General features: G+C 34.7%; 4 protein-coding genes and 2 pseudogenes across 9 annotated transcripts; 4 read left to right on the top strand and 2 right to left on the bottom strand.

Moving 5' to 3' along the window:
• Window positions 1-208: 208 nt before the first annotated feature.
• On the bottom strand, window positions 209-3902 carry LOC104734454 (protein BTR1). Of its 2 annotated transcripts, none has more exons than XM_019228975.2 (9): window positions 3472-3902; window positions 3253-3339; window positions 2478-2716; window positions 2281-2387; window positions 1690-1883; window positions 1099-1223; window positions 864-959; window positions 728-789; window positions 209-637 (listed from the first exon to the last, which is right to left on the bottom strand). In XM_019228975.2, exons 2-9 carry the CDS (start codon window positions 3335-3337, stop codon window positions 541-543), a joined length of 1005 nt encoding a protein of 334 aa, XP_019084520.1. In that variant the 5' UTR covers window positions 3338-3339; window positions 3472-3902; the 3' UTR covers window positions 209-540. The 2 variants fall into 2 exon arrangements, with proteins under 2 accessions (XP_019084520.1, XP_019084521.1); XM_019228976.2 differs by having other exon boundaries at window positions 1099-1160; window positions 3472-3847.
• A 3027-nt stretch (window positions 3903-6929) lies between these two features.
• On the top strand, window positions 6930-8532 carry LOC104709944 (uncharacterized). Of its 2 annotated transcripts, none has more exons than XM_087460785.1 (7): window positions 6930-7012; window positions 7149-7186; window positions 7306-7452; window positions 7545-7733; window positions 7825-7935; window positions 8044-8195; window positions 8285-8532. In XM_087460785.1, the coding sequence occupies exons 1-7, from the start codon at window positions 6992-6994 to the stop codon at window positions 8410-8412; spliced, it is 786 nt and encodes a 261-aa protein (XP_087316911.1). In that variant the 5' UTR covers window positions 6930-6991; the 3' UTR covers window positions 8413-8532. The 2 variants fall into 2 exon arrangements, with proteins under 2 accessions (XP_087316911.1, XP_087316910.1); XM_087460784.1 differs by having other exon boundaries at window positions 8282-8532.
• A 112-nt stretch (window positions 8533-8644) lies between these two features.
• Window positions 8645-9681, top strand: LOC147940557 (GDSL esterase/lipase At5g03820-like; annotated as a pseudogene).
• A 1242-nt stretch (window positions 9682-10923) lies between these two features.
• On the top strand, window positions 10924-13153 carry LOC104708675 (uncharacterized). Of its 2 annotated transcripts, none has more exons than XM_010425275.3 (6): window positions 10924-11524; window positions 11644-11834; window positions 11980-12025; window positions 12155-12237; window positions 12315-12431; window positions 12825-13153. In XM_010425275.3, the coding sequence occupies exons 1-6, from the start codon at window positions 11272-11274 to the stop codon at window positions 12894-12896; spliced, it is 762 nt and encodes a 253-aa protein (XP_010423577.1). In that variant the 5' UTR covers window positions 10924-11271; the 3' UTR covers window positions 12897-13153. The 2 variants fall into 2 exon arrangements, 1 of the variants encoding a protein (XP_010423577.1); XR_015564523.1 differs by having other exon boundaries at window positions 10929-11524; window positions 12147-12237.
• Window positions 13154-14581: 1428 nt separating this feature from the next.
• On the top strand, window positions 14582-19862 carry LOC104708674 (uncharacterized). 3 transcript variants are annotated; one of them, XM_087460774.1, is made up of 9 exons: window positions 14582-14838; window positions 15632-15679; window positions 15795-17214; window positions 17544-17662; window positions 17985-18566; window positions 18668-18977; window positions 19100-19265; window positions 19352-19454; window positions 19526-19862. In XM_087460774.1, the coding sequence occupies exons 3-9, from the start codon at window positions 16024-16026 to the stop codon at window positions 19641-19643; spliced, it is 2589 nt and encodes an 862-aa protein (XP_087316900.1). In that variant the 5' UTR covers window positions 14582-14838; window positions 15632-15679; window positions 15795-16023; the 3' UTR covers window positions 19644-19862. The 3 variants fall into 3 exon arrangements, with proteins under 3 accessions (XP_087316900.1, XP_087316902.1, XP_087316901.1); XM_087460776.1 differs by having other exon boundaries at window positions 14671-14838; window positions 17533-17662; XM_087460775.1 differs by lacking the exon at window positions 14582-14838 and having other exon boundaries at window positions 15430-15679; window positions 17533-17662.
• Window positions 19863-22351: 2489 nt separating this feature from the next.
• LOC104708673 (cyclin-dependent protein kinase inhibitor SIM pseudogene) lies at window positions 22352-23068 on the bottom strand (annotated as a pseudogene).
• Window positions 23069-26750: the final 3682 nt, after the last annotated feature.

Below are 26750 nucleotides of genomic sequence, written 5' to 3'. Positions count from 1 at the left end.
ATAAAAGAATATCCGAAGTACGTCTACAAAAAGTATCAAAACTACCAGGGGTTCTTCCGAAATTCTCAATGTCTTTCGGGTTCTTACGTAAATACAAAAAGATCTGGATCTTCTATGTAAATATCAGAAGATACACTCTACTGTAAATACAGTAAAAGATGCCGGGCACTTTGGTACTATAAAACCTGTAAATAGTTGATCCCATAAGAAGAAAGAAGCAAATGCAATGTAATGCCTTGGTTATTGTAAATTGTTACAACAGAAAGAACTCAAAAGGGAAACAAAACTTCAACAAATTGCAACAAAGTTATAAAAAAACAAATGAAAATAGTACTTCTAACCAAATCTGCTTCTCCCCCAGAGAAAAACACAATTTATATAATGTCGACATATAAATAAAACGAAAGAAAGAGCTCCTAGAGAAATATCTCTGCCTCACTCAAAGACGATTAATGATCCCCATCCGAAAGCTTAAGCCTCAACAAATGAAGTAAAACAGACCAAAGATAGGAACCGAGATTGGATATTTCTTAACGGTTTTTACTCGGTGGCTCTCTCTGTGGCTGAATCAACCTTCTGTTTTATCATCGTCTCAGCTTGTTGGATTGCTCTCTGTGGCCCTGTGATGCTCACCTTCCTGCCAATATTTTTGCCATATATCAACTTTAGACATAAGAGCTAATTAAAATTGTAACTCTCAGCAGCTAATGTTGTTAACTATATTTACCTATCAGAGGTTCCAGAAATGAAATCGCCTCTGTCTGATATTTTTATTCGGGCACCTGTCATCTGCGGGAAGTAAAGCAGGCTTTAAGATTTTGATGGACTGAAAGAGTTTTAATTAAGGGTTGTAATAAACGGACCTGAGTGATTTCCATGATGTTTCTTCCTCCACGACCAAGGACCAATCCTATATGCTCATCCGAGACACCAATTGTCACCGTGTTGCTAGGTTCTTCCTGGAATGTATACGATATCACAGATTAAAGTAATGACAAAAAAAGGAAACAAATTACCTGTGATTGTTTTAACACCATAAAGCTATCCATTCTTATATATTCATAAATAGTGTGGAAGAAAGTGGAAAGAGAGACTAACCTTGTGGTTTTGATACTTGCCTCCAGAGCCATTGGGTGCGTAGTTAACCGAATTGTATCCCGCTGTAGGAACAGAAGGAAGCACATACGCATATGGAGGACCATGAAAACCAGAGTAGTAAAGACCTAAAATGCCGAGTTTAAAGGAACTTACAAGAGAATTAAGCTTAACAACAGACAAGCATCATACACAATCCTCAATATGGAAAGAAAATCCATGTGAGATGAAATCCGAATCGCCATTACTACCTTAATTGACAATCTAAAACTCAGTAGAAAATCCTACTCTAATCTAGCATTTGACAAGGGATATGATCCAGTGTCTACATTTGGCACTTAGATTCTCCACATGACCTTAAAACAGGAAATACAAACCTTGTACTGTGGCTTCTGACCTATAACATTTGTAAAGTGTAGTGACTAACAGTCCTTTTCATATAACAAATTATTTACATAGTGTCAATTAACTGTCAAAGGATGGTCCGGCGATGATCTAACTATTTTTATTCTATCGCTTTCAAACATGAATAAATGCAATCAAAGACTTCAAAGAGGAAAACAAACTAACTAAGCTAGTACTGAATTGATATACCTGCATATGAATATGGGGAATGCACGTTCTGGGAGTAATGATCGTCCTCGGTAAGCTTAGCCAAAATTAAATCGATTGCCCGCATCTGCTCCTCGAAGGTCCCAGATAATGTCACTAGCCGATCACTCAACCCGTAGTAGGTATTATCCAGAGGGGAAATCTTAATACCAGCTTTAGATTCCTCAATGAATGACCTGTGTGCAAAGAAAGAAATGTCTTGAGAGTTAGTTACAGCCATATATCTGAAGTCAATATTCCTAAACCAAAATAAAAGTGCATTGTCATAGAGAAATTAGATATTCCATACTAACACTACTTCAAACTGAGTCACCTCTAATACCCAGAAACCTTTTTGACTGGTTATAGGGTCTAGACTTGTTTATGCATGCATTCAGAGAAACAAGTACTGTCTTAAAGATATGAATTGGAGAAAATTTGAACATGGAAACAATGCAAGAAGATAACCAGATACATAATAGATGTTAGTTGGTGGTTTAGTATGTTATATACATTGGTGTTATGGGAAACAGGTCATGCAAGCTCCAAAACCCTCACAGAAACTGCATTAACAAATACAGAACGGAAACTTACTTGATAGTGGCCCCTCCTTTTCCAATAATACCTCCACAAGAACTGTTAGGAACCACAAGTCTTATTCTTCTCCTAGGCTCAACCTCATTACCATCTTCAGCATGAAGCTAACAAACAAAAAAAAACAAGTTAAAATCGATCTCATAATGACAAAATATATAAATGAATTATTCAAACACAAGTTGAAAAAAGATTACCTCACTGTGCAATTTATCAAGGATAAGTTCCAGTCCACTGACAACTTCTTTAATTGAGCCCGATATCATAATAATTCTGTCAGTTGTCCCAGGGAAAAACTCTTGATTACGTGAGAGCTGAATCCGTGCCCCAGACTTTGCCTGAAACTCAGTGATGGTCGAGCCGCCTTTCCCAATGACGGAACCAGCTGCCGCATTGGAAACAAGAAACCGAATGTGTGTTGGCTTCTCAGCAGAATCTGAAAAGAGTAATCAACATTAGATAGTCAAATAGATAGCATGGTTCACTACACCACATCAGTTTAAAGCTATACGTTGAATTGAAAGAGCAAAACAAAGAATTTTATTTGTCTCCCCATCAAACATACAACCTCGATTATACCCTCTGCCAGCTACCACACACATGATACAAAAACACTTACATAAGAATGAGTCTGATCTAACTCACTCACAGCATTGTTCCTTATGAGAGAACAACAACAAAATAGTTACTTTCCTTTGTATAATTCATCACATTCTGAACAAATTCACTATAATTTCATAGAACAGAAACACATGGTAATAGTATAATGAAACCATCCTAGGATCCATGGCACAGAAACTCTTCTCCCAAGTTTTAATCAGAATAAAGCATTAATCACACAACAACGATGTCATATCACAGAGTACTTAAAACGAGATCCAATACAAGAAGGTGAACATTTAAGAGTCAGAGTCGAAGAAAATGCAGAGAAGGAATAAACAAAAAAAAAAAGAACAGATCGGATCAGAATACCAGCTTCTGAAGAATCGTGCTGTTCTGGAGATCTCTTGGTCAGCTCTTCCGGTGAACCTGCCGCATACGACTCAGTAGACTCCATTGCTGCAGATAAGAACCGAATTAACCAATCGACATTATCAATACAATGAACGGAAAAGGAAAGAAGAAATCGGATTGAGAGAAAGAGATAAGACTGGTTTCGTCGGAATCTGAAAAAATCCGATGAGTTTTTACCTGTCTTGGCACAATTCGAATCTGGTCCTTCCGTCGTCGTCGTCGTCGTCGTCGCCGTCACTTGGGGCGCCGGTGGTTATGAATCTGAGCAAAGAGTTTTAGTGTAGATGTTTGAGTCTCTCTCTATCTCTATATCTCGTCGCTCGGTCGCTTGCTTCCTCGGCTTCTTCGTCTTTGTCGCCGAGCGGTTTGTGAAGTGAATGAAGGTGGCTCTGGTGTCCTTCGTCTAATCTATCCACTAGCCTCCCTTATTCCTATTATTTTATTCTTCTTCCTTTTTTTTTATCTTTTTATTTTTCTAATTTAATTTAATCTTATTGACCGCCTCTCTATCTTTTTTAATTTTCTCCCTTAAATATCAAATCAACTCACTTTTATTTTGTTAAAATATCAAATCAACTTAATTTAAAGTCTTCAGAAAGACACCAAACTATTTTTCAAATTACACTATTATAGGTTTGTTTTCTATATTTTCTCATTTTGGACATTGATATTTTGAATCCGCTTTAATTTATTTTCTTAGTTTGTTAGATATTGAATTGTAGATATAATATATTTTTTTGTCAAATTGTACAGCAAGAGTTAAGCTAGTTGACGAAGACAATAGATACGATTTACTGATTTAGGTAATGCTGCATGTTTATGATTTGAATCGGTCGATTAAATGAATTAAAGTGCAATATTATTAATATAAGGGTGACTTTGGGGTGTTTTGCGTTTAGTCCGACAATAATGGGAAGTAGCAACCTGTGTTTTCCTCACGACTACACAGCTTCATTGGTTAAACCTTCTATAAATTAATTTTATTTTCTGGTTGCATAACTAACATTAAGTTTAATCAAATTCTAACACATCATTATTTTCAATTATTGTAGAGGACTCTTTTAACATTTCTTGAATTTTTGTTAATGTTGTGTGCATCTAAATATTTTTACAAAAAAAAATCTAATACTTTTAATCAAAAATACTAACAAGTATTATGATCTAATTTATAGTATAGAATATAGATAATCGTTTTTTTGGGGTCAAATATCTCAATTTCTATTAGGCTCAATTGTGATATGGTTTTGTGGCTGGCCCAAAGATATTTATTTAACGGGCCCTTATTGGGCTTGCTTTCAATATACAAAGGTTGACAAAAAAATACCATATTGTTAAATTCAAAGTAACATACCAATTCGATTCACATATTCTTACGAGTCCATCCAATTCATATTTGTTGTTAATTTATCCAACAAAAATTTTGCTCTCAAACCATATACAAAGGTTGACAAACAAAAAACCATATTGTTAAATTCAAAATAACATATCAATTCGATTCACATATTCTTACGAGTCCATTCAATTCATATTTGTTGTTAATTTATCCAACAAAAAAATAAGTAATCTATCAACCTAATCTAATCCAATTTCATGTCCATTGCTTTGATTATAATCCTATTTAAACATTATAATTATAAATTAATCTTATTTAAACCTTTCTATAAATTAATCTTATTTTCTTGTTGCATAACTAACATTAATTTTAATCAAATCCTAACACATCATTATTTCTCAATAATTATAGACTCTTTTTTAAAAATTTCAACCACCAGGTTCTAAGAAGGCTATCGGCGTGATATCTATTATCTCCCAATTCAACGCGTCAAGCTGTCTTGACGGTCCAACAAGCATTCCAATGCTGCTTGAGTACAGACAGAATCAAGCTTCGTTTATTCTCTCTAGGCATTCTCTGAAAATAATATTTACGATCTTGATATGTTATTAGTTCAATTATGGTTAATTTCGATCTCGTTACCGACTTCCTGTAACTTAAATTGATATATCCTGATCAATTTTTAAAGTGTATTTTCATACCTAAACAATAAGATAGTATATTTTCAATCTGAATCATTAATAAAATTCAAATAAACTACATGAACTTTATTAACAGTTTTAAAATTAGCATTAACTAATTTAACCCTACTGTCAAAGATAATGATATGGCATGACGTGGATGTTGGCGGTGCATAATTAGAACGCTGACGAGACATATTAGAATTATGAAAATTACTTTTAACAAAATTAAAGTTATATTTTTAACCAAATAACATTATTTGGGTAAAAAAAATATTTTAAATCATTAAATCAATAACTTTATCAATCTATTGCAAAATTAAGTTCAATGAATATTTATAATTATAATTACAGCTCTTATAAATTATTATATATATCATTGATCTTTTAATAACAAATTTTATTATTTGGATAAAAGAATAAAAAAAAAACTTTTCTTAACATATGAAATCAATGATTTATCAACCTATTGCATAATTAATTTCAAAAACATTTCTTAATCAAAAGATCTGTTCTACTGTACTTTTCTGAAATTTGTTAGATTCGTATATACATAGTTTCGATTTTTGTTTATGAACATTATGTGATCACTCTTCGTTCCAGTTCAATGCTTCAAGGAATTGAAGTCGACGTTTAATCCAATTTTTGTTATGTGGATCTATATATTAAAAAAAAAAAATCTAATACTTTTAATCAAAAATTCTAACAAGTATCTCAATTTTGTTATATTTAATTAAAAAAATAATAACCTTTTTTTTGGGGTAAAATATCGCAGTTTATATTAGGCTCAATTGCTATGGTTATACGTTTATAATTTGTCGCTGGCCCAAATATTTTATTTAACGGGCCCTTATTGGGCTTGCTTTAAATATTTGGCGTATTTTGTAACTGTAGTGAAGCAACGTCAGCAGGCTAATATGCGCCGTGGTAAGCTCGTGGTGATGGTGGTGCCACCTCCCGATCTCCGTCGGTTCAGGATCTCTTATCATCTCTCCCACTCCTACACTTCTGTGTTTAAGCAAAGCCGTTAGTCGTTAAACATCGATCATATCCTCAAAACGCCGTCGTTTAAGCTATGGCGTTAAGCTCAGCTTCTCTTAGTAGACTTTCTTTCATCCATTAGAGGCAGTCAACCGTGTTATTAGCGAACAATCTTTTTTTCTTTAATTACATGGAAATTAATTAATGTCATTTGTAACACCTCAAATAAGAGAAAAAAACATATATATATATATATATATATATAGATATTTATGAATAAGTAAACGTGTAAAACATCAAATTTATTGTAAATTATTTACACTTATTTAAAAGAAGGAAAGTAGATAATTTCAGCTATATGGAGATATTCCAATTACATATATATTAATAGAAAAACATACTTATTAGAGATTATATCAAGAGAACATATGTTAAATTAGAAAACACAATGATATCACAAATACCTAATATATATATTTAAAGTATTCGGTATAAAATAATGGGTTCCAGCGGCTCTAGAAATATGTATATGTTTAACGACGGATCTTAGGTAAATGAATAAGAAGAAGAAGATTAGGACTATATGGGCTTTTAAAGGCCCAATCGTAACCGTTTGTTCGTGACCAGAATAAAGACCTAAATCCTTATTAGATCTGAAAAAAAAAATCTTTGGAACCCTAGCCGCTCTTGTCAACATATCACCATGGACGAATCCGCCATCCAAGTAATCTTTTTCTTATTATTATTATTATTACCGGCGGGTTTTCTTGTTACTCAATCGCTCTTTTTTGATTAACCTCTGCTTTTTTATATATGAGGTGAGTAGAATTTCAAATTAGATATTTTTGTGTGCCTTTTAGGATTCAAAAGACAGTGTTGCAGACGCTCCAAAACCCAGGTAAAATATATATATATATATATTTTTGGGATTCTTTTTTGTTTTGTCATCATCTGTGTTGATGATCATAGTATTATTTATCTCGACCTGCAATCAAAATCAAATTGTTGAACAATTAGCACTTTCACGACGGTTTCCGTTGAGGGATATGACACTTCGATGCCAGAGTATTATGTCAAGCTCGCGTTGTCAAAACTTTTCTCTTCATGTGGACGTATCGTACTTTGTTATGTTCCCAGAGACTTTGCTAGGGGTATCCTCAAGAGGTACCTTTCTTTCTTTTATTTGTGGTGGCTTCTCATTCCTTTTAGGCTCCATCTCTCATTCATGTTTTAATTATAATCCCAAATTGCATCAGTGTTGCCTACGTGAGGTTCGCTGGAGGAGCTGCCGAAGAAATGGCGTTGAAACTTGATGGAACTGACTGGGGAGAATGGACTGCAATTGTTAAGCCTGCAACCTTACCGGATGATGATGATGATGATGATGATGTTAATCCTTTTCCTGACTTTGATCTTACTAATCCCTTGACTTGGAGAAAATACAGGTAAATTTTTTTTTAGGATGTAGTATCTGTAACATATACTATGTTTTCTAGCTAGCTAGCTAGCTAATTTGGTTCTTTCTCTCGTCGAAAGGGTCCTCGTTACCGGATATGACACTTCGCTTCCTCAGATTGATCTGAAGATGGCGCTCTGTAAGCATTTCTCTTCATGTGGAGATATCTGGAGAATTGATGTTTTCTCTAAGTTTGTCGCTTCTTTCTTCCTACAATTTTTTTTAATTTATTTTTTTTCCCAATGCAACTCTCAAGTTCTAACTAAAGTCTCTGTCTCTATCGAATTTTTTTTTTACAGTGCAGCTGACATTACCATGCAAGGAGAAGGATGTGTTGAAAAGGCGGTGGAACTAAATGGAAGTATCATGGGAGAAAGGACTCTTGTTGTTGAACCTGGTGCAACCAGAGGAAGGTGGCGCACCACCAATTCTGATGGAGAGAGCCAACCAAGTACACACATTTGCTCTTGCTTCTTAGATTCTTCTTGTTAACAAATTTAAACCCTCTCATTAGTTTCGTTGTTTATTCTTTTATAGTAGGTGTTTTACCTAGGAGGAGGACGATGAACGAGAAGATGAAGGAGAGGGAGAAGGCGAAGATGAAGGAGATGAAGATGAAGATGAAGATGAAGGCGAAGGTGGAGAGGGAGATGAAAAAGAAGAAGTAGAAGGCTCTCCCCCTTAGGACTTGGAAAATGCTCAATAATCATTATCTGCTTTAATATCTTTCTCTGGATGTTAAAAATAATTATACTAATTGTGCGTTTATCTGCTTTTGCAATTACAAATGCTACCTTTGTTTCTAATTTTTATTAATTCGGTTTCCGTTTCTCTTTGAGAGATCACCATACCCTTTCTTATCATAAGACAAGACAAAAAGGAGAAACATCTTTACGCAACATGTTATTAACTGTGTATTAGAGGATTCTAACAACCTTATTAATCAACTAAGTCTAACATCTAAGTTTAGCGAGTTGATTTGGTAACTTTTGATGAGACAAGCAATGAAAACCGTCTCCCTACCCTTGTCAAGGCCAATTCCCCTCCCTATGGACGTGACTTCTTCGCCCACAATGCCACTGGCCGTTTCACTACTGGCAAACTCGCCACCGACTTTACCAGCCTAACTCACTAATTCACGTGTATATTTTCTTTTTCCTATTGTTTGAGTAGCTGAGAATCTAGGTTTCACTTCTTATCCGTTTGCCAAGATGCAAATGGGACAAATTTGTTATCCGGAGCCAATTTCGCCTCTCGTGCTTCCTGTTTTCTTGACGGAATATATACCTAATTTAATATCCTTACCCCGGTTTAGTCAGGCTATGAAGTTAGTTTACCGAAATGATTTTAACTTTTTTTTTTCCTGTGGTTTATCATATTCTTACAACGCAATCACATTGAACCAACAACTAAAAAAACTACAAGAAGTACCAAACCAAAGTGACGAACATCGTGGGAAGAGAGAGAGCAAACAAGATATTCTCACGCGCGATTCATCTTCTAAGCAGCACGGGACCAAGCGATTTTCTTCAAAGCTATTACATCAATCTGATCCTTAACCGGATTTTCAAGCCTGACCGATACTCAGATCGTCTCATGAAATCCTATACCACCTTTATCCAAGTAACTTAAACCAACACCGCACACTGTACCGTTATTTTATAATCTTCCGGTTTAATTGTGTGTATTTTTTTTTCTTTCTTTTTTTTCTTTTTTTGGGGCAGAATTTGTATGGTTTAGGGGCTAGAAGGATAGGAGTGATGATGCTACCGTTGTTATGTTGTTTACCGGCGGCGATAATGATGTTTGGTGGAGCCGGGAACAATACATGCGTTGAAAGACTAAACCGGGACGCTGTTCCCTTTCATACCAAACTCAACAACACATCTGTGTCGGTAAACAACCTAACGGCGGTAGCGTCATCGCTCCAAGGGTAGTGCCGATCGACACCAAGCACTTTCTGGTTCGACTAGATTATTTTAAATCGTTGAATTGGAGCGGTTTAGTTTAAATGGAATCTGAAACCGGGGTATTTATGTGAGAAGGAAACAGCGTCCCGGGTAGCTTGCTTCCTCGGCTTCTTCGTCTTTGTCGCCGAGCGGTTTGTGAAGTGAATGAAGGTGGCTCTGGTGTTCTTCGTCTAAATCTATCCATTAGCCTCCCTTGTTCTATTATTATTTGATTTTTTTTGGTCTTTTAAAATTTAATTTAATTTTATTGTCTGCCTCTCTATCTTTTTTTTTGTTTTGTTTTTCTCTCTTAAATAATAAAACATCAACTCACTTTTTCTTTTGTTAAAATATGAAATCAACTCAATTTAAAGTCTTCAGAAAGACACCAAACTATTTTTAAAATAAATGTTAGTGAAAAAATTACACTATTATAGGTTGTTTTCTATATTTTCTCATTTTGGATGTTGATATTTTGATTTTATTTTATTTTCATAGTTTGTTAGATATTGAATTGTAGATATATTATAATTATTTGTCAAATTGTACGGCAAGAGTTAAGTTAGTTGACGAAGACAATAATAGATACGATTTAGGTAATGCTGCATGTTTATGATTTGAATCGGTCCATTAAATGAATTGAAGTGCAATATTAATATAACGGTGACTTTGGGGTGTTTTTTGTGTTTAGTCCGACAATAATGGGAAGTAGCAACCTGTGTTTTCCTCACGACTACACAGCTTCATTGGTTAAACACTTAAACCGTATATAAATTAATCATATTTTCTGGTTGGATAACTAACATTAAGTTTACCTAACACATCATTATTTCGTTTAATATTTCTTCAACTTATGTTATGTGGTTCTAATAAATATTAAAAAATAATACTTTTAATCACAAATTCTAACAAGTATCTCAATTTGGTTATATAATAACTTTTTTGGGGGTAAAATATCTCAATTTATATTAGGCACAATTAGACATGTCAATCAGGGTCAAAGCCTGCGGGCTGGTCTGGCCTGGTCCTGAAAAATATCGGGTGGGTTCAAGTTTAAATATACATGCCCAAAAAAAAATTGGATTTTTTGGACTCAGCCCGTTCGGACTATAGGATTTTTCGGGCTAAGCCCGACTGAGAATTTTTGATCTATAAGATAAACCCAGAAAAGCCCGAGAAATTATGTTAGGACCGCGTCCGAGCTTTAAAATATAGGGTGGGAAATATTTTGGACCGGACCGAATCAGATTCGCAACATATGCAAACTTTACAGGTTTCAGGTTGGGCTGAGCCGGGCCAGCGCGATTGACACCCCTCGGCTCAATTGCTATGGTTCGTTTACAATTTGTCATTGGCCCAAAGATATTTATTTAACGAACGCTTGCTTTCAGTATTCGGTTAAACTGTAGTGAAGCAACGTCAGCAGGCTAATATGCGCCGTGGTAACAGTGGTGCCACCTCCGGATCTGCGTCGGTTCAGGATCTTATCATCTCTCTCCCACTCCTACACTTCTGTGTTGAAGCAAAGCCCGTTAGTCGTTAAACATCTCATATCCTAAAAACGCTGTCGTTTAAGCTATGGCGTTGAGCTCAGCTTCTCTTAGTAGACTTAATACTACCTCTTTGTCTCTCTCGGCGAAGAAGACGAATCGAAACCCTAGAAATCCATCTCTCTCCTTCACCATTACTAGCTCATCGTCCTTTGACGAACCACCTAAACCTTCTTCTTCTACTCCACCAATTCGCGTCTCCTCGAGCTCTGTCCCGAAAGCTCGATTCATCGCTCGTCAGAAACAATCCATCTCCGTTCGTCAGCTCCAACGACCTCTAAGTAACTTTAACCATAATCACTTGGCTTGATTTGTTTTTTTTATATTTATTATGTGGATGGTTTAGATATGGATCGATCGGATTGTTTTGATTTCGGATTTGATTTGTTTGGTTTTGCAGTTGAGTATATGAGCTTACCTGCAAGTCAGTACTCGGTGCTTGATGCGGAGAGGATTGAGAGAGTTGATGATAACACGTTCAGATGCTATGTTTATAATTTTAAATTCTTCAACTTTGAAGTCTGCCCTGTTTTGCTTGTCAGGGTTGAAGAACAACCTAATGGCTGCTGCATCAAGCTTCTGTCCTGCAAGGTAAAACACCTTCCTTTTGTTAGTGATAGATAAAGAGAAGAACATGCGGCTAAAAGTCACAAAATTGCATCAAATTGTACATTATATATGAGTTATGTTTGTTACGATCCTGATGGGGTTTTTCCATTTTCTTGTGCTATATTAGCTTGAGGGATCTCCTGTTGTGGTTGCTCAGAATGACAAATTTGATGGTAAGCGTATCCCTGTTTGTTAATCCATGTCATGTATGCTCACGTTGTAATTACTTTCTTGTATGGGGGCTTAACATTTGGTAATGGTTTGTATGGGGGCTTAACATTTGTTATTTTCTAGTTATGCAGCTTCTATGGTGAACCGGGTATCATGTGATAGCACTCAGGAGGGCACATCAGAGCAACAAATTACTTCAGATGCAGTCATTGAGGTAGCTAAGTGCTTTCATCTTTTCTTTTTTTGCTTACTTAACTGTTGTGGCATTTCTGACTTATTTGGCAATTTTAGGTCAATATCGAGATCCCTTTTGCATTTAGAGTGTTCCCAGTGGGAGCAGTAGAGGCGACAGGGACACAGGTCCTTGATCAAATTCTTAGACTCATGCTACCACGATTTTTGTCTCAGGTATGCAGGAAAACGTTTTTGTATTATTAACAAGTCCCTTTAAGCTATCATATATGACATTATGTTTTTAAAACTGCAAGATCGTCCTACTTGTGAAGATTAGTCTGACATCTAAGATTTCCTGTTGAGAAGATCTAACATATTTGAGTTGGTTCATGAGGAGGCGATATAACCTGTTTTTTAGGCTTTATTTATATCGGTAAAGCACATGTTGAACCAGGACTCAGGTTACAGATTAGCATAAGCGTCTATTGCTTCACTGTAAAACTGGCTTTGTTAGTTTCTTTATATTTATGTGCTCCCCTTATGCAAATACGAACATAGATACATTCACCATTTCCTGCAATATCATCCCAACATTAACCTTCTCATTCTCTTTGACTCGTTTTGCAGCTCTCGAAAGACTATCAAGCATGGGCTTCTGGAGACACTTCAAGGCAACCTCTTGGGACCGGCGAGATCTGATAGTAAAGCAAAAGCTACCGTACCTGGTTCAGAGATCCTGCACCTCCTCGAGTTCAAGTCGGGGATGTTAGCATATTCTCGATCTTTTCAATGTGTTATGCTCGGGTATAATGATCACAAATGAATCTCTGTAGTCACTGGAATTGCGACCCTTTTCATTAGAATACGTTTGTTTGTTACACTGTAAAATATCAGACGGTGTGTCATGTTAATCCAACCAGAAGTTCCTTATAGGGATCTACCTTTTATACCAAAAACTTGCTTTTGTGTCTAATAGAACCAAATTTGAACCGATAAATGGATGAATACTTTAATCTGACAGTTTTGTTCGATTGAATACTTTTCAGAAGAAAAGCTTCCTCGCTATAGTATGTCTTTTGTCATTTGTCAAAAGTGTAATATTTATTTATGTTTTTAAAGTCAAGAAAAGGTGTTTAATTTTAATTAAAGCTAAAACAAATAAATGTTTTAATCAAAAGTCATTTGCGACTTTTAGACAGAAACAAGAAATGTTAATCCAGTGAAGAATTTTGTATGTGAATCGTGTTTATTTTTATGATTAACAAAATAATCTTCACCAAAATAAATTAAATCAAACGTAAACATAAAAGAGAACCATCTAAAGTTATCTTACGAGACATATTATACAATTAAGCATGAGTCAAAAAGAAGCAAATGTTGTAAGCAATTAAGAAATAATTTATCTTATTGGTCCGCCAACAACGACAGCCATATATCATATGTGTCGATCTCAAAGCAAAGTCTCATCACTCTTTGGAAGACAAAATCAAGAAAATAATGCTAACTCAATTACAAGACAAAAGAAGACATTCACATAACGGTGAAACAAAGAAAGATTGTGTTTGATATGTTTTCCTTTATTTTTTGCGTTAATTGGAAAATTTTGCCAAGCCATGCGCAGATAAAATATAAAAGTAGTGTAAATGTGTAAGTAAAATAGATATATCCTATTCACACATTGAGTGAAATTTCCAAAACAAAAGGATATAGACAAAAGAGTTATCATCTACGCATATGTACACACTAGATCTACAAATATGAAATTTACTAAGAAGCTAAAATGCTAAGATGCATGATATTATATATGGTCATATGGATGTCGTGAAATGTTAAAACCAAAACGTGCGTTTGTTCCCTCACAAATAAAAGTTCGTGACTTCGAGAAATTTGTTTTTTTTTCAGTAAAGGACAAAATAGTGAAGAAGATGGGTTGAATCATGTAAGAATATAATAACGTTTCTAGTTTTTGGAGATTTTGCTAAAACCCTAAGCAATGATATGCACCTGCTGCTACAAATATCTAAAACAGTAATTTTCTTAGAATTGCTAATCACAGACTATATTTTGTTCAACACAATGATAATGAGTGGATGTTAATTAGAAAAAGAAAACGTACGTTTGTATTTTGTGTATATCTTGAAAAACGTATATGTACGTGACTGATGAGACCTAACATAGACCCAAAATCCATGCAACCTTGTCTTTTGTCCCAATGCATTTGTAAGCTTTCTCATGGACATTTTCCTATATAACTATTTTATTATATTGTTTAAAATTACTATATCAATAATTAGAGCGAATGAAAAAGATACAAAATTCAATTATGCCATCATGTGATATAAATTATTTATTTTTATAGATTACTCCATGTGAGAATATTGGTTGGTACGAAGAAGCCCTCACAAAGACCAATCCAAATTGGGGAAACTTTTATAAAATATATATACACAAGAAATAAAAATTATAATATGGTGTGAAGTTTGAGCTTTTCCTTTCCTTTATAACCTTGAAAGGTCAAAAGATGTTGTCATCTCTTATCTTTCTCCATTTTAAATTTCTGGAGCCAAACCTTAACATTCCTAAAAACCCAAAGATTAAAAAGAAAAAAACACTTAACATTCACCACCACACCTCTTATAAGGTAATGTTTTTCTCACAATCTTCTTCTATATTTGTTTTCCTTTATTTACCTTCCTCTGTTTTAGGAAACGTTTACTAAAAAGTTAGATCTTCATTTTCTTTTTTTTCATACTCTTGATGATGAGTCACCTCTGACTTTTCAGATTTTGTAAAAAAAAAAAAAATCATCATAGGCTTTGAATAGGTGCTCTTATTATTTCTAGTATTGTAAACTTGAGAAAGCAAATTAATCCAACTTTTCAGTTTTTGGGGTTTTTTATTATTATTATTAAGAATAATCCCAAAAGATATGTTCTAAATTCTTAAGATTTGGGAAGAGACTGTATAATATATCTGATTCATATTTACATTAATTTTGGTTATTACACAAGTAACAATTTAGAGATTACAATACATGACGTGGGATGAAAGGATCTTGCCACGTGTTGTAATCGTAGACGAGCTCCTCGCTTCCTTGAGACTCGCCTTCGCCTTTGCTTTTTTTAATTTTTAACAAAAGCGAAAAAGTAGACAAAATAAATTAAAAATAGATTCCAACAAAGCTAAATTAAATTATTAATTACTGAGAAAAAGACTATTAAGGATTTGATTTAATTAATTGTTTTTTTTTTCTTCTTTTTTTTTTCTCTGGTCATTGCACCTTCTCTCTTAGACAAGAAAAAGAAAAAATCCAATCTTTTTGAAGTTTTCACAATTAATAAATCACCGATAATTTTGTTTTTTCTTCTTCTTCTTCTTCATCATCGATCCTTTTATTGAATTTTGATTTGATTGTGCAATTTCTCGTCTTATAGGAGCTTTGGTTCATCTTTACCCCCACCATTGACGAAGAACACGAAGAGGTAACGTTTCGCTAATCTCAATTCCGTATTTTTTTTGTTGATGATTTGTTTGGATTGGAAATAGAATCTGGGTTTTGATTATTCAGTTTGGCTGATGAATTGAATTCAATATCAGGTGAGAGATGAATTGGAGAACAATGGGGTGTGAAAGTTTGAGCCTTTTGGGATGTTGGGATTGTGTGTGTTTCTGGGATCTTCTCGGAGTGTACATGTAAATGCGTGGTTCTAGGTTTTGTAGAATGAGTGATGGAGTTGTTATGTTGTTTTGTTAATCAGAATTGACATTAAAAACAAAAAAGGAAGGATTTTTAGGTTTTGGGGGTTTCAATTGAAGCCTTGTGAAGATGACTAGTATCCAGCCTCTGCAACAGAAATCAGAGTCTAGGGATGATGTTCGTACCGAGTTTGAGCGTGGTTTGGAGGAATTCATGCGTGGACACTTGGACGAGTGTATCTCTTTTGGCTCTTGTAGTTCGGTTCACAATCCAGAGGATGAGGATGAGGAGGGTGATCAGCTTGTGAGGAGGAGACGAAGGTCTGAACTTGAAGGTGACAATTTGGCTGAATCATCTGCTGCTCAAAGGCGTCAATCTCAGATTTTGAGCCGATGGGCTGCTAGGCAGGCTCAGGAGATGATTACTACGATTGAGAGGAGGAACCGAGAGTCTGAGTTGATTGCTTTGGCTGGTCTGCAAACTGTCTCTATGCTCGATTCGTCTTTCCTTAGGGAGTCTCAGTCTCCATCTTCAAGGCGTCAGGGTGCTGCGAGTGAGAGGCCTAACACTCAGGCATCTGGAATTTTGCAGATGTGGAGGGAACTAGAAGATGAGCATGTGCTTAACAGGGCACGTGAAAGGGTGAGGGAAAGATTGAGGCAGCAAAGGAGTGCTGAGTCTAATACTAATTTGTCTAGCTCTACTGCATCGGAGAGTCAGGTGAGTGAAAACAATGGGGGTCTGAGAGACTCGAGTGAGAGTGAGAATGATTATGGATCCTGGTCGCATGATCGAAATGAGCATGGGGATAATAATAATTCTTCCAGTAGGGAACAGTCTCCTGATCTTGGTGATAGCGAGAGGGAGAGGGTGAGGCATATCGTTCGTGGATGGATGGATACTAGAACTAACGATCATTCATCTAATGTAAGACAGAGAGACGGTAATCATAGAGCAGAGTGGCTGGGTGATACTGAACGGCAAAGAGTCAGGATTATAAGGGAGTGGATGCAAATGACAAGTCAGCAGAGAGGAGGAGGAGGAGCTCGTGCAACACCAAGAGAAGATCAAAGGTCTAATTCAGAAGTTGATAGGAATCAAAATCATGACACTGCACAAGTTGACAGGGTCCGTGTAGGATCAGCTGTTAACCATGAAGAAGGGCAACCGCGTCATGTTCGTCAAAACTTGCGGAGAGTAAGAGGTAGGCAGGCGTTACTTGATTTGCTTATGAGGGCTGAAAGAGACAGGCAACGGGAACTTCAGGGCTTGTTGGAGCATCGTGCAGTGTCTGATTTTGCTCACCGCAACCGGATTCAGGTTAGTTTTTAAAGTACCAGATTCGTTTTTGCTTCTTTATAGGATATGAACTGCACTTCTTTTTCCATTGTGGAATTCTGAGATACCATTACATCTTTAACAATTCATGTTCTGTAGATTTATTTTGCCAGTATGATAAATTTATAAATGCTAAACAAATAAGAGTTTTGGTGTTTGGAATTTGGATTGGGATAAGAAAAAGTCTTTGAAGGAGCTAGAGATTTATCCTGGGTCATGCTAGGACTGGACAACAAACGTCATATATTATCTGTAACTTAGCACATTAGGAAATTGTAGACTGATTGATAATGCCATAAGATTTTCTGCAGTCGCTTCTTAGAGGAAGATTCTTGCGGAATGAGCGACCTGCAGTTCAAGAGAGAACTCCATCAATGGCTTCAAGGGAACTTCTTCAGCTAAGAGAAAGACAAACTGTTTCCGGCTTGAGGTAAGAATTCCTTCCAATTCCATTTCAATATTTGAAACCATTTTCTCATTCAGTTTCCTTCCACTTTCTTGTCAGCCATAAGATGTTAACTCAGTCTGAATAATACAACCATTCTACAAATCCGTATAGGACTACACAGATGTGAATTCTGATATCCCTGCATCTCATCTTCTCTCTCTTGTTCACTTATAAACATATTTAAAAAACTCGGCTTTTTTTTTCTTTCTGATTTTTACTTGTGTTCGCATTTGTACACAAGTCCTCATTGGCGTTTAGCTTGATTGCTAATAATGGTCTAACCCTCACGTTGGTTCTGTCTCAGGGAAGGGTTCCATAACGGGAGGGAAAGTATTGTCCATGAACAGAGTAGCAACACTGATAGCGACGATAATTCCACAAATGCTCTTGCAATTGCTATCACAGCTGAGAATTCTCAGCGTATAACCGATGAGATTTCAACTTCTTCAGAACAAGGAAATAATAGTCCCGTTTTGCATGATGACTCGGAAAGCAACCTAACAAATGCGGATAGAGACTGGGAAGAGGATACCAATCAAAGAAGGATCTGGCAGGAAGATGTCACAGTAGATGAGAGGCTAAATTTGCAGGAAACAACGTTAACGCAATTGAATGGGTATGATAATACAGATATAAACCATGATGAAACATCGGTCACTGACATGCACCGAGAAACCAGTGGATTTACTGATGATGAATATCGCACACAAGAAGACCATGGTGTTTGGCATGAGGATAACTCTAGACAATCTGATGAGAACTGGCCTGAGACACGGCCAGAATCCCTAAGGAGTCGCCGTGTAGTACAGTTGAGAAGACTAAATAGGTTCCATCCGCCTGAAGATGACAATGTTTACAGCATGGAACTCAGGGAGCTGCTAAGCAGGTACTGAAAAGATTTCAACCACATTTTTGGATATGTTTCCTTTCTTTATTACCTATTTTTCTGTTAGATTGATACTTTTTTACCATCTTTTCTGTTTATAGGAGAAGTGTTTCTAATCTACTACATAGTGGTTTCCGTGAAAGTCTGGATCAACTGATACAATCATATGCTGAAAGGAGAGGACACACTCATGTAGACTGGGATCTGCACGGTACCCTGCAAACAGCAATCCCAGATTCTCTAGACCGTGACACAGACCACCCAGTATTTGTACGGAACGATAACCAGCTTAATGTCATCAATGGTCCACAACTGCTTCCAACTCCACCTGCGCCTCCACCCCAGCCAATATGGCATCAAGAGTTGCATCACACTAGTTGGTCTCGTCACACTATGCATCGGTCTGAAATTGTAAGCCTTTCATGAAGGGCTTTAGCCTCGAGTCTTTAATTGATTAATTAAACATCTTACTGACATATCAGAAGCTTGGTTCAAAGGTGTAATGTAGATATTGCTCTTATTGCTTGCATTAGGAATGGGAGGTAATGAACGACCTAAGAGGAGACGTGGCTAGACTGCAGCAAGGAATGAGCCAGATGCAGAGGATGCTCGAAGCCTGCATGGATATGCAGTTAGAGCTGCAGCGTTCGGTTAGACAAGAGGTCTCTGCAGCCTTAAATCGACCTGCAGGTGACCAAGGTGCTTAATCTACCCAACGAACTTTTGTTTCTCATTTGGTTAACTTGCGTATATAGTATGATGTTGAAAGATGAGTTATGCAACAGGTATGAGTCCGGAAACATCAGAGGATGGATCAAGATGGAGCCATGTAAGGAAAGGGACTTGTTGCGTTTGCTGCGACAACCACATTGATGCTCTCTTGTATAGGTAACTAACTACTAGCTCAAATCTTTGCTTCTCTGTCAAACTCAAAACTAAATAATCCATTGAATTTGCAGATGTGGGCACATGTGTACTTGCTCAAAATGTGCTAACGAGCTTATAAGGAACGGAGGGAAATGTCCGTTGTGTAGAGCACCGATTATAGAGGTAATCCGAGCCTACTCCATTTTATAAGCCTCTTCTAAAACATATGGAGAAAAAGACAATGCAAGGAGCGAAGAAAGGACCTGCAGCATCAAGAAATGTGTTTTGGTTTTTGCGGTTCCTAATAATTATGTAGTTGTAGTATCTTATTCAAATCCATATTTGATGTGTATAGTCTAAAATTAAATTTACTTTAAAAAGGAAGAAAAGAAAGGCTCTCATTGATAATAAAGACATGACTAATTCGTACTTGCCTGAACCACATTTTATTTAATATTAAGCCACTCGGATACTTTTCAAATAAGATCAAAGAAAGAGTAAAAAAGCCCTGAAGCTGGTTAATGGTGATAAGGTACAAAACGTGGGTTAAAAATGAGATGGTTCTTCTACTTTAAATGTGTAGTAGACATGGCTCTTCTTTTGGCCACAGCACCATTCAATACTTTCTATTTTAATGCCATTTAAATGCTTGGTCTAGATCTTCTCTATTTATTTCACCTCTACCCCCACGTAACCTAATTTTCATAGGCTATTTAGTTACATATTCATTGCATCCACTATTTCGTCCGAACAACATATTTTCAATTCGTTTATATACTATCAAAGTTATTTTTGGATAACAGATTTAGCTTCTTCTTTTCTTTCTTTCCTTTTTGTGGCTAAAATGTAACTATAGTTCGTTCAGTCTACTTTTAAGGACTGAGCTGCGTGTGACCTTCGTTTTTAAATTATTATATGATTAGTTTGCAGAATTCACGATGGTATATTGTACGATAAGAACACGGCTAATTATTGTACCCCACTAGCCAACCTAATTTTTAATAACATGTTGTATGGGGCTGGATACTAATATATTGAATAATGTTTGATATTATGTACTCAGAGATACAACAATCATGGTGATTTTTACGGCGTGTATAAAAGTATTACAGTTTATTGCAGGTACTTTTACGCACGATCTAATATAATAAATACACCGGATCAAAGACGATTAACAATCAATTAATCTAAGTTTTTTTTTATCATCGTGCTTACCCACCTTTATCCACATTGCATTTACAAGATCTCCATCAAAAGTAAATCTACAATGTAAACTTTACTGTATCAATTAATTAACCTTTTTTGTATAAGCAATTTTTTTTTTTCTTTGTTAATTCCTGACAAATACAATGTCAACCCATTGTTAAAGGTCATTTTATCAAAATAACATGTTAGTATAACATAGTAACAACAACAAATCATATGTGTTGATGTCCAGAAGTAACTCAATGAAAAATTCAATGTCCAGAAGTAACTATTCCATGTCATAAATTCAACTGTGACAGATGCATAGTGATGATTAGACGAATTCATAGTTTCTTCATAGCTAGTTTTAAGAAATGATCCAACGTGGATATTGTGTGACATGCATGGTAGACATTACAAACCATTCGAAGTACTTATGGGCCTTCATCACTACTTCACTAAATTCAACAACCATTCAATTGCTGCTGCATGCATGTTTTTTTTGTCGTAATCGTGGCAATGGTAGTGAAGTTTATGTTAGGTGATGGTCTGGTATAACGTAATTGTCATTAGATCAACAGATCAAGCTGCAAACCATGTGTTGGTTTTTTCAATCCTCCCAACAAATCAAGATTACTGCTGAATTATTTTTGAAAATACTATAATCAAATGTTTGTTTCTCAAACATATAGTAAAACTTATTGGTAATAATAAAATCCCACCGGATCGATCTTCCGAGTACGTGACGAATGGGCACCCCTAATGAATTGTAGATTAATTTTTCTACGAGACGTCATCCATAACATTAAATTTCATTAAAATTACATTAATTTACAGATCCCAAAGCCGTATTTATCGTTCTTCATGTCGGTCCAAAAATGTCAGAGATCAACATGAATTTCCCGATCAAACTTTATTTGATTACTTATATATATATATATATATATTAGCTTGCAAAATAAGCAACAATCTATTTTCTATATTAAAAAGTTGAAAATAGTTGGATCAAGACATCATTATCTTTCTCGTGGCTTCTTACACAAGCACACACGTAATACACGCTAACCATTACAGCATATCTCATCCAACCAAATCAAATCACTCACCTAAACTGTTAATTCACATTTTTATAACCTGACTATACCTTTTCATTTTTTTACTAATGTCTTACAAAGTTTCCAATATTACCTTTATGAATGTCTGACTTTTAGTTTCAGTATACATGATGTCATAGAAAGTACATAATTCTCTTACTATATATCATCATAATTATGTTTATGTAAAATTAGATCGGAAGGCATAATTATGCGCAACATGGTATCACATAATAGAAATATATCGTGGCCGACAGAAATAATTGCTTGCAAAGGCAACTCGTTTTCTCTCTTTTTCTTCTTTTTCTTATTCAGTATTATTTTGAAATTGTTACTTTTGTTTAACGAATTACCATCATAACCCATGACACAGAATTTCATAATCCATGTACTACTATTTTGGATCAATTCAAGAGATTCATATATCCAATCTAAAAAAAAAGTACCTCAATCAGCTAATGATGAAAAAACGTACTTTTTGGCCACACTGAACAAACTGGTAAATGCTATAGGCTTTCACTGTTCAGTTTCATCAGTCGAAATATATATTATAACTTCATTTGTTTTACTAAAAGATGATATATATACATACTTGTGCATGCGACTTGTTGTAAAATTAATTTTAGTTGTCGATAAATATTAATGAAAAAATGGGTTCATTCGTTTTCAAAACAGCTAAGCACACAATTTAGTAAAAGAAAAAAAAAGATTCCATCAATCGATCGCACATGTATATTTATAGAGTGGGTCGACGTGTAAAGTTGATCATAAAAAAAACATTACATAAAAATAAATAAAATTCGAAAAAAAGCTATTCGAAATTATGGAACCTTTAATGAGATTTCTCAATTATTGATCATCTTCGTGAACAAGAACGGAAACTTCTCCGCCGCGTGGCCACCGTGGTGGTGGTGGATGAAGTCATTTTCTGGTTGTAAACGGAGGTAAAGAAGCGCTCGATCTCATCTTTGTTGACGATGATCTCGTACTTGGGTAGTGACGTCATAAGCTTCCTCTTGCAAGATCTGACGCGGAGAGACGAAGGCGTAGAAGGTGGACGGGGTTTGTGCGGCGGAGGAGGAGGAGTAGTTGCGGTGGTGAGAGGAATCTTGTGGTCGGAGGAAGTGGGAGTGGTGCAGCCGCCGCAGTCATCATCATCTATGTTGGTGTTGGATCGGATCTTGATGGCTGGTGGGAACTTCAAGATGGGCAGATCTTGTATTAACCCAAGATCCATTCCTTTTTATTTTTTTATGGAAATATTAAATTTATATGTTCTTGAAAGGGTTTTGTTTTTTTTTTTTTGTTTTGTGTTTTGTGTTTTGGCGTGTGCCTGAACAAATCTTCTTAGAGAAGTGGACTTGTAGGTTTCTTATATATATGTGCTTCTGTCTTTACATACATGCCTTTTTTGTTGTATATGTGTATATTATAATTAGAGAAAGATAAGCCATGGTAGAAATAAAATCTACTACCACTTCTCTTCATTTACATTTGAGAGATAATTAAACTAAGCCACATGCCAAGTAAATCTGTTATTACTTATTACTACTCTACAGGAGTTTAGATTCTTAATTAAATAATGTTAAATATGATTATGTTATTATTATTATTACTATTTGACGTAATAGTGGTAATGAAATTTCATACATGCATGTTCAAACAAAAAAAATACTATAATAAGTTTCTTAAGAGCAAATTTACAATGAATATGCAAATTTTTTAATGATTTGCTATTCCTTAAAAAAGAAATTTTTTAAAACGTATACACCAACTTTAACTATAATTTTAACTGTCAGTAAAAATATATTGTTTTTTAATATATTGGATATGTTTTACTTTTATCAACGAACCAATAAAAAACGTGTGTTACTCGAAGCTCAAAAGCTAGCCACTAAAGAAAATTCCATAGGTAAGCAAAGAATATAGAATTTTAAGAATTGTTTCAAAACTGTAGGGAAACAGTTACATAGTAATATGCATGATGCATCTATAGATAATTATATACCGAAAGATAGGAAAGTCACCTTTGGAAAATGAAGAATTAAAAGAAAATGTCGAAAAGAGGGTATATATTCATGGTTTTAGATTGATAGTTACGTCCACTAAAAAAGAAGAATCAAATCAAGAATAGGGAGCCTATATAGAAGTAATTTTACTTTAGCAAAGATTCAAAGAACACATTTTCCGAAAAATCAATCTTTTATTAATGCAAACGTAGACTTGTAAACATGCATATAAATATTACTTTTAGAAAAGAATAAAAAAATATATTATGCGAGTATAATAGATCTAACATGCAAATTTGTTCGGTTAAAGTAGTAACATGCATATGTTTGGAAAATAATCAATAGTAACATGGATAATATAAGAATAAGTACATAAAAAAAAAATTTCTTTTAAAATTTATATCAATAGTTTAGGCACATATATAGCATTCAAATTTTAGCTCAAAGTTTTTAATCTCTAGATCTAAACGTAGAGGTTGGTTAGAATTTATGTCGTGTACCGCTAAAGAAATAGAGAGACATGTCATGTGTATAGACTTTTAGACTTTTTGTACATGCATGATGTATCAGTTACATGCATATTTAATAAAATTATTATAACTACGATCTGGATATAATTGCAATCGGTTTTAATCTTATTCTTTTTTTTTCTTAATTATCCAAGATTCCATAAGGAAGAAAGTATCATAATTTTATTAACTAAGATTCCATCGGCATATCTTTAAATGATACTGTTGATTTTGATATTTAAATTCGTATCCCGCACGACATCTACACGTTCGTTTTAATCATGGTTTTTTATATATGCCTTACTATAGACTCTTCATGCGAATATATACATACATAATACGCATCTATACATATATATTTGATAAGTATCTATACATATGTGAATAATTATATATAATAGAATTGAATCTAGAAGTCAGCATATACGTACATAATTAGTATCTGTACATATATATATTTGAATAATTATAATTGAACTGAATCTAGAAGTCAGCATATACATGATGTATGAGTGTATACAGACATAGTTGCAAAGGTATTAAGGTAAAATTAGTGTGCAGAGACTCTAAACATCAAAAGAATTGCCACGTGTTGACTATTATGGAGGCATGTAGTGTGATGTAGGGTTGATCTTGTGGATGCGACTGGGCGATATCAGACAGTGTTAAAGCCTCCCCCCAAAAAAAAGGAAAAAAAGAGGTACAGATAAAGAAACAATCTCTGTGATCTTTCCCAGTTTCTCAATCTCACTCACTGTCTTTTTTTTTTTTGTTATCTTTTCCCATTTTTTTTACTTTTCTTTTTTTAACACGAGTAAACAAATACTATGTGTTTAACTGTTCCTTACGCAGAAATGCATGGACAAGTTTTGTTTTCTGGAATCTGGACCACTTTTTTCTATCGATCTTTTTTTAACAACTTTAGTTGTTGACAACAACAAAAAACGTTTGTTGTTTTAATTTTTTTGCGTAATCTTGTTGTAAATTTGAACCATTTTGGTATATATATCAACACTCTAGCATTCTAGCTTAAATATCTAAAAAGTAGATTAATTAATAAATATTCTGCTTTGTATTGTATCATTGTATGTATATGATGATGATGATGTGTAAGAAGATTAATAGTATTCATTAGTGTAATTAAGCAGTAAGCTGAAAAAGAGGAACAGTTTGACAAGAATTTCGAACATGACACGATATTCGGGAAATGAAATTAGTTATATGCAAGAGCCAAGACGATAGCTAGTTTTGGTTTTAAGTTTTTGCGAGTAGATCTATATGAACAGAAACCTAGGTCGATATAAACAAGAATGGGATGCATAAAATCCTCAATATGCAAAGTATATAGTAATATATTTACGTGGTTGACATGAATACAATTAATACGTGGTTGAGTTAGTATGTATTAGTGTTACGTTTTTTAGTATTTTTATTCGTTGTAAAGTACGATCGAGACAAGGGAAGCAAGTAAAACGTAACGTGCATGTCTCCCTAATAATTAATGTATTTATCCTTATAATATTATCGATCAAACTAAATGTTTTCCATACTATATTTTTATTTTAAGTAACCGATATCATCATCGATACCAAGTGGATAACGATCATGCATGATGGTTCTCTCTTGGATTTTTTTTATCTTTCATATCCGATTGTCTCTTATACAAATATTAAAACCTATATACTATACACACGACAAAAAGAAGAAAAGTCGAATAGGCTGTAATAAAATTGATATCAAAATATTTATGTTTATCCTATATATTACTTTAAAAGCTTGAAGCTTATGATCATATCATGCATCTCATACGTTTGTGTTGCAATTTTCTTCACAAACATCAAAGACTTGCTGTTCTTTAAAATATAATATTCTTCTATTTATAATCTTACGAAGTAGATTTCACTTCATGTCCTTTTTCATAGGATACCAAAACGATACCGAGAACTCGGAGTGATTGGGAAAATTAGAGAGCTAGAGTACATGTAGCTTAAATGGTAAAACCAAACCAATTTGGAGAACAATTTGAAAAAAGTATTGGGACCATTAACTTACCAAACCAAACCCCATCGACTTTTCTTGATTCTTTCCTTTTGTCCCCATACCATTTAATTTTGCGAAGTCGTTACGTTACTATTCCGATTGATCCAATTGACGATTAATAAATGTTTAGCTCTTTTGGTCAGTTTTGATGTGGACATGAAAGAAAGGGAAGCTTTGCACGGTTTAGCTTTTCTAAAGTTTTGTAGGATTTAATTATTATTGGTCCCTCGATGTTTATTAGATTGCAAAAATGGGTTTGTTGAAGCGTCGATCGAGCCCAAAATTTGCATGTGAATCTATCTGTCTTCGAACACCTTTGTCTACATTATTGAGATATATATATATATATATATATATATATAAATAGATTTTTATTTTGTTTTTGGTTTTAGATATAGATAGATAAGTTAGGTACTGAGCTTTAGTAATGATTTTTTTTTCTTTTTCTTTTGTCGAGGGTTCCCACTAGATTCTCTATGA

This window comes from Camelina sativa, chromosome 8, assembly GCF_030686135.1.
Source record: "Camelina sativa cultivar CO46 ecotype springtype chromosome 8, ASM3068613v1".
NCBI lineage: Eukaryota > Viridiplantae > Streptophyta > Magnoliopsida > Brassicales > Brassicaceae > Camelina > Camelina sativa.
This window is presented reverse-complemented; position numbering and strand designations above follow the sequence as displayed.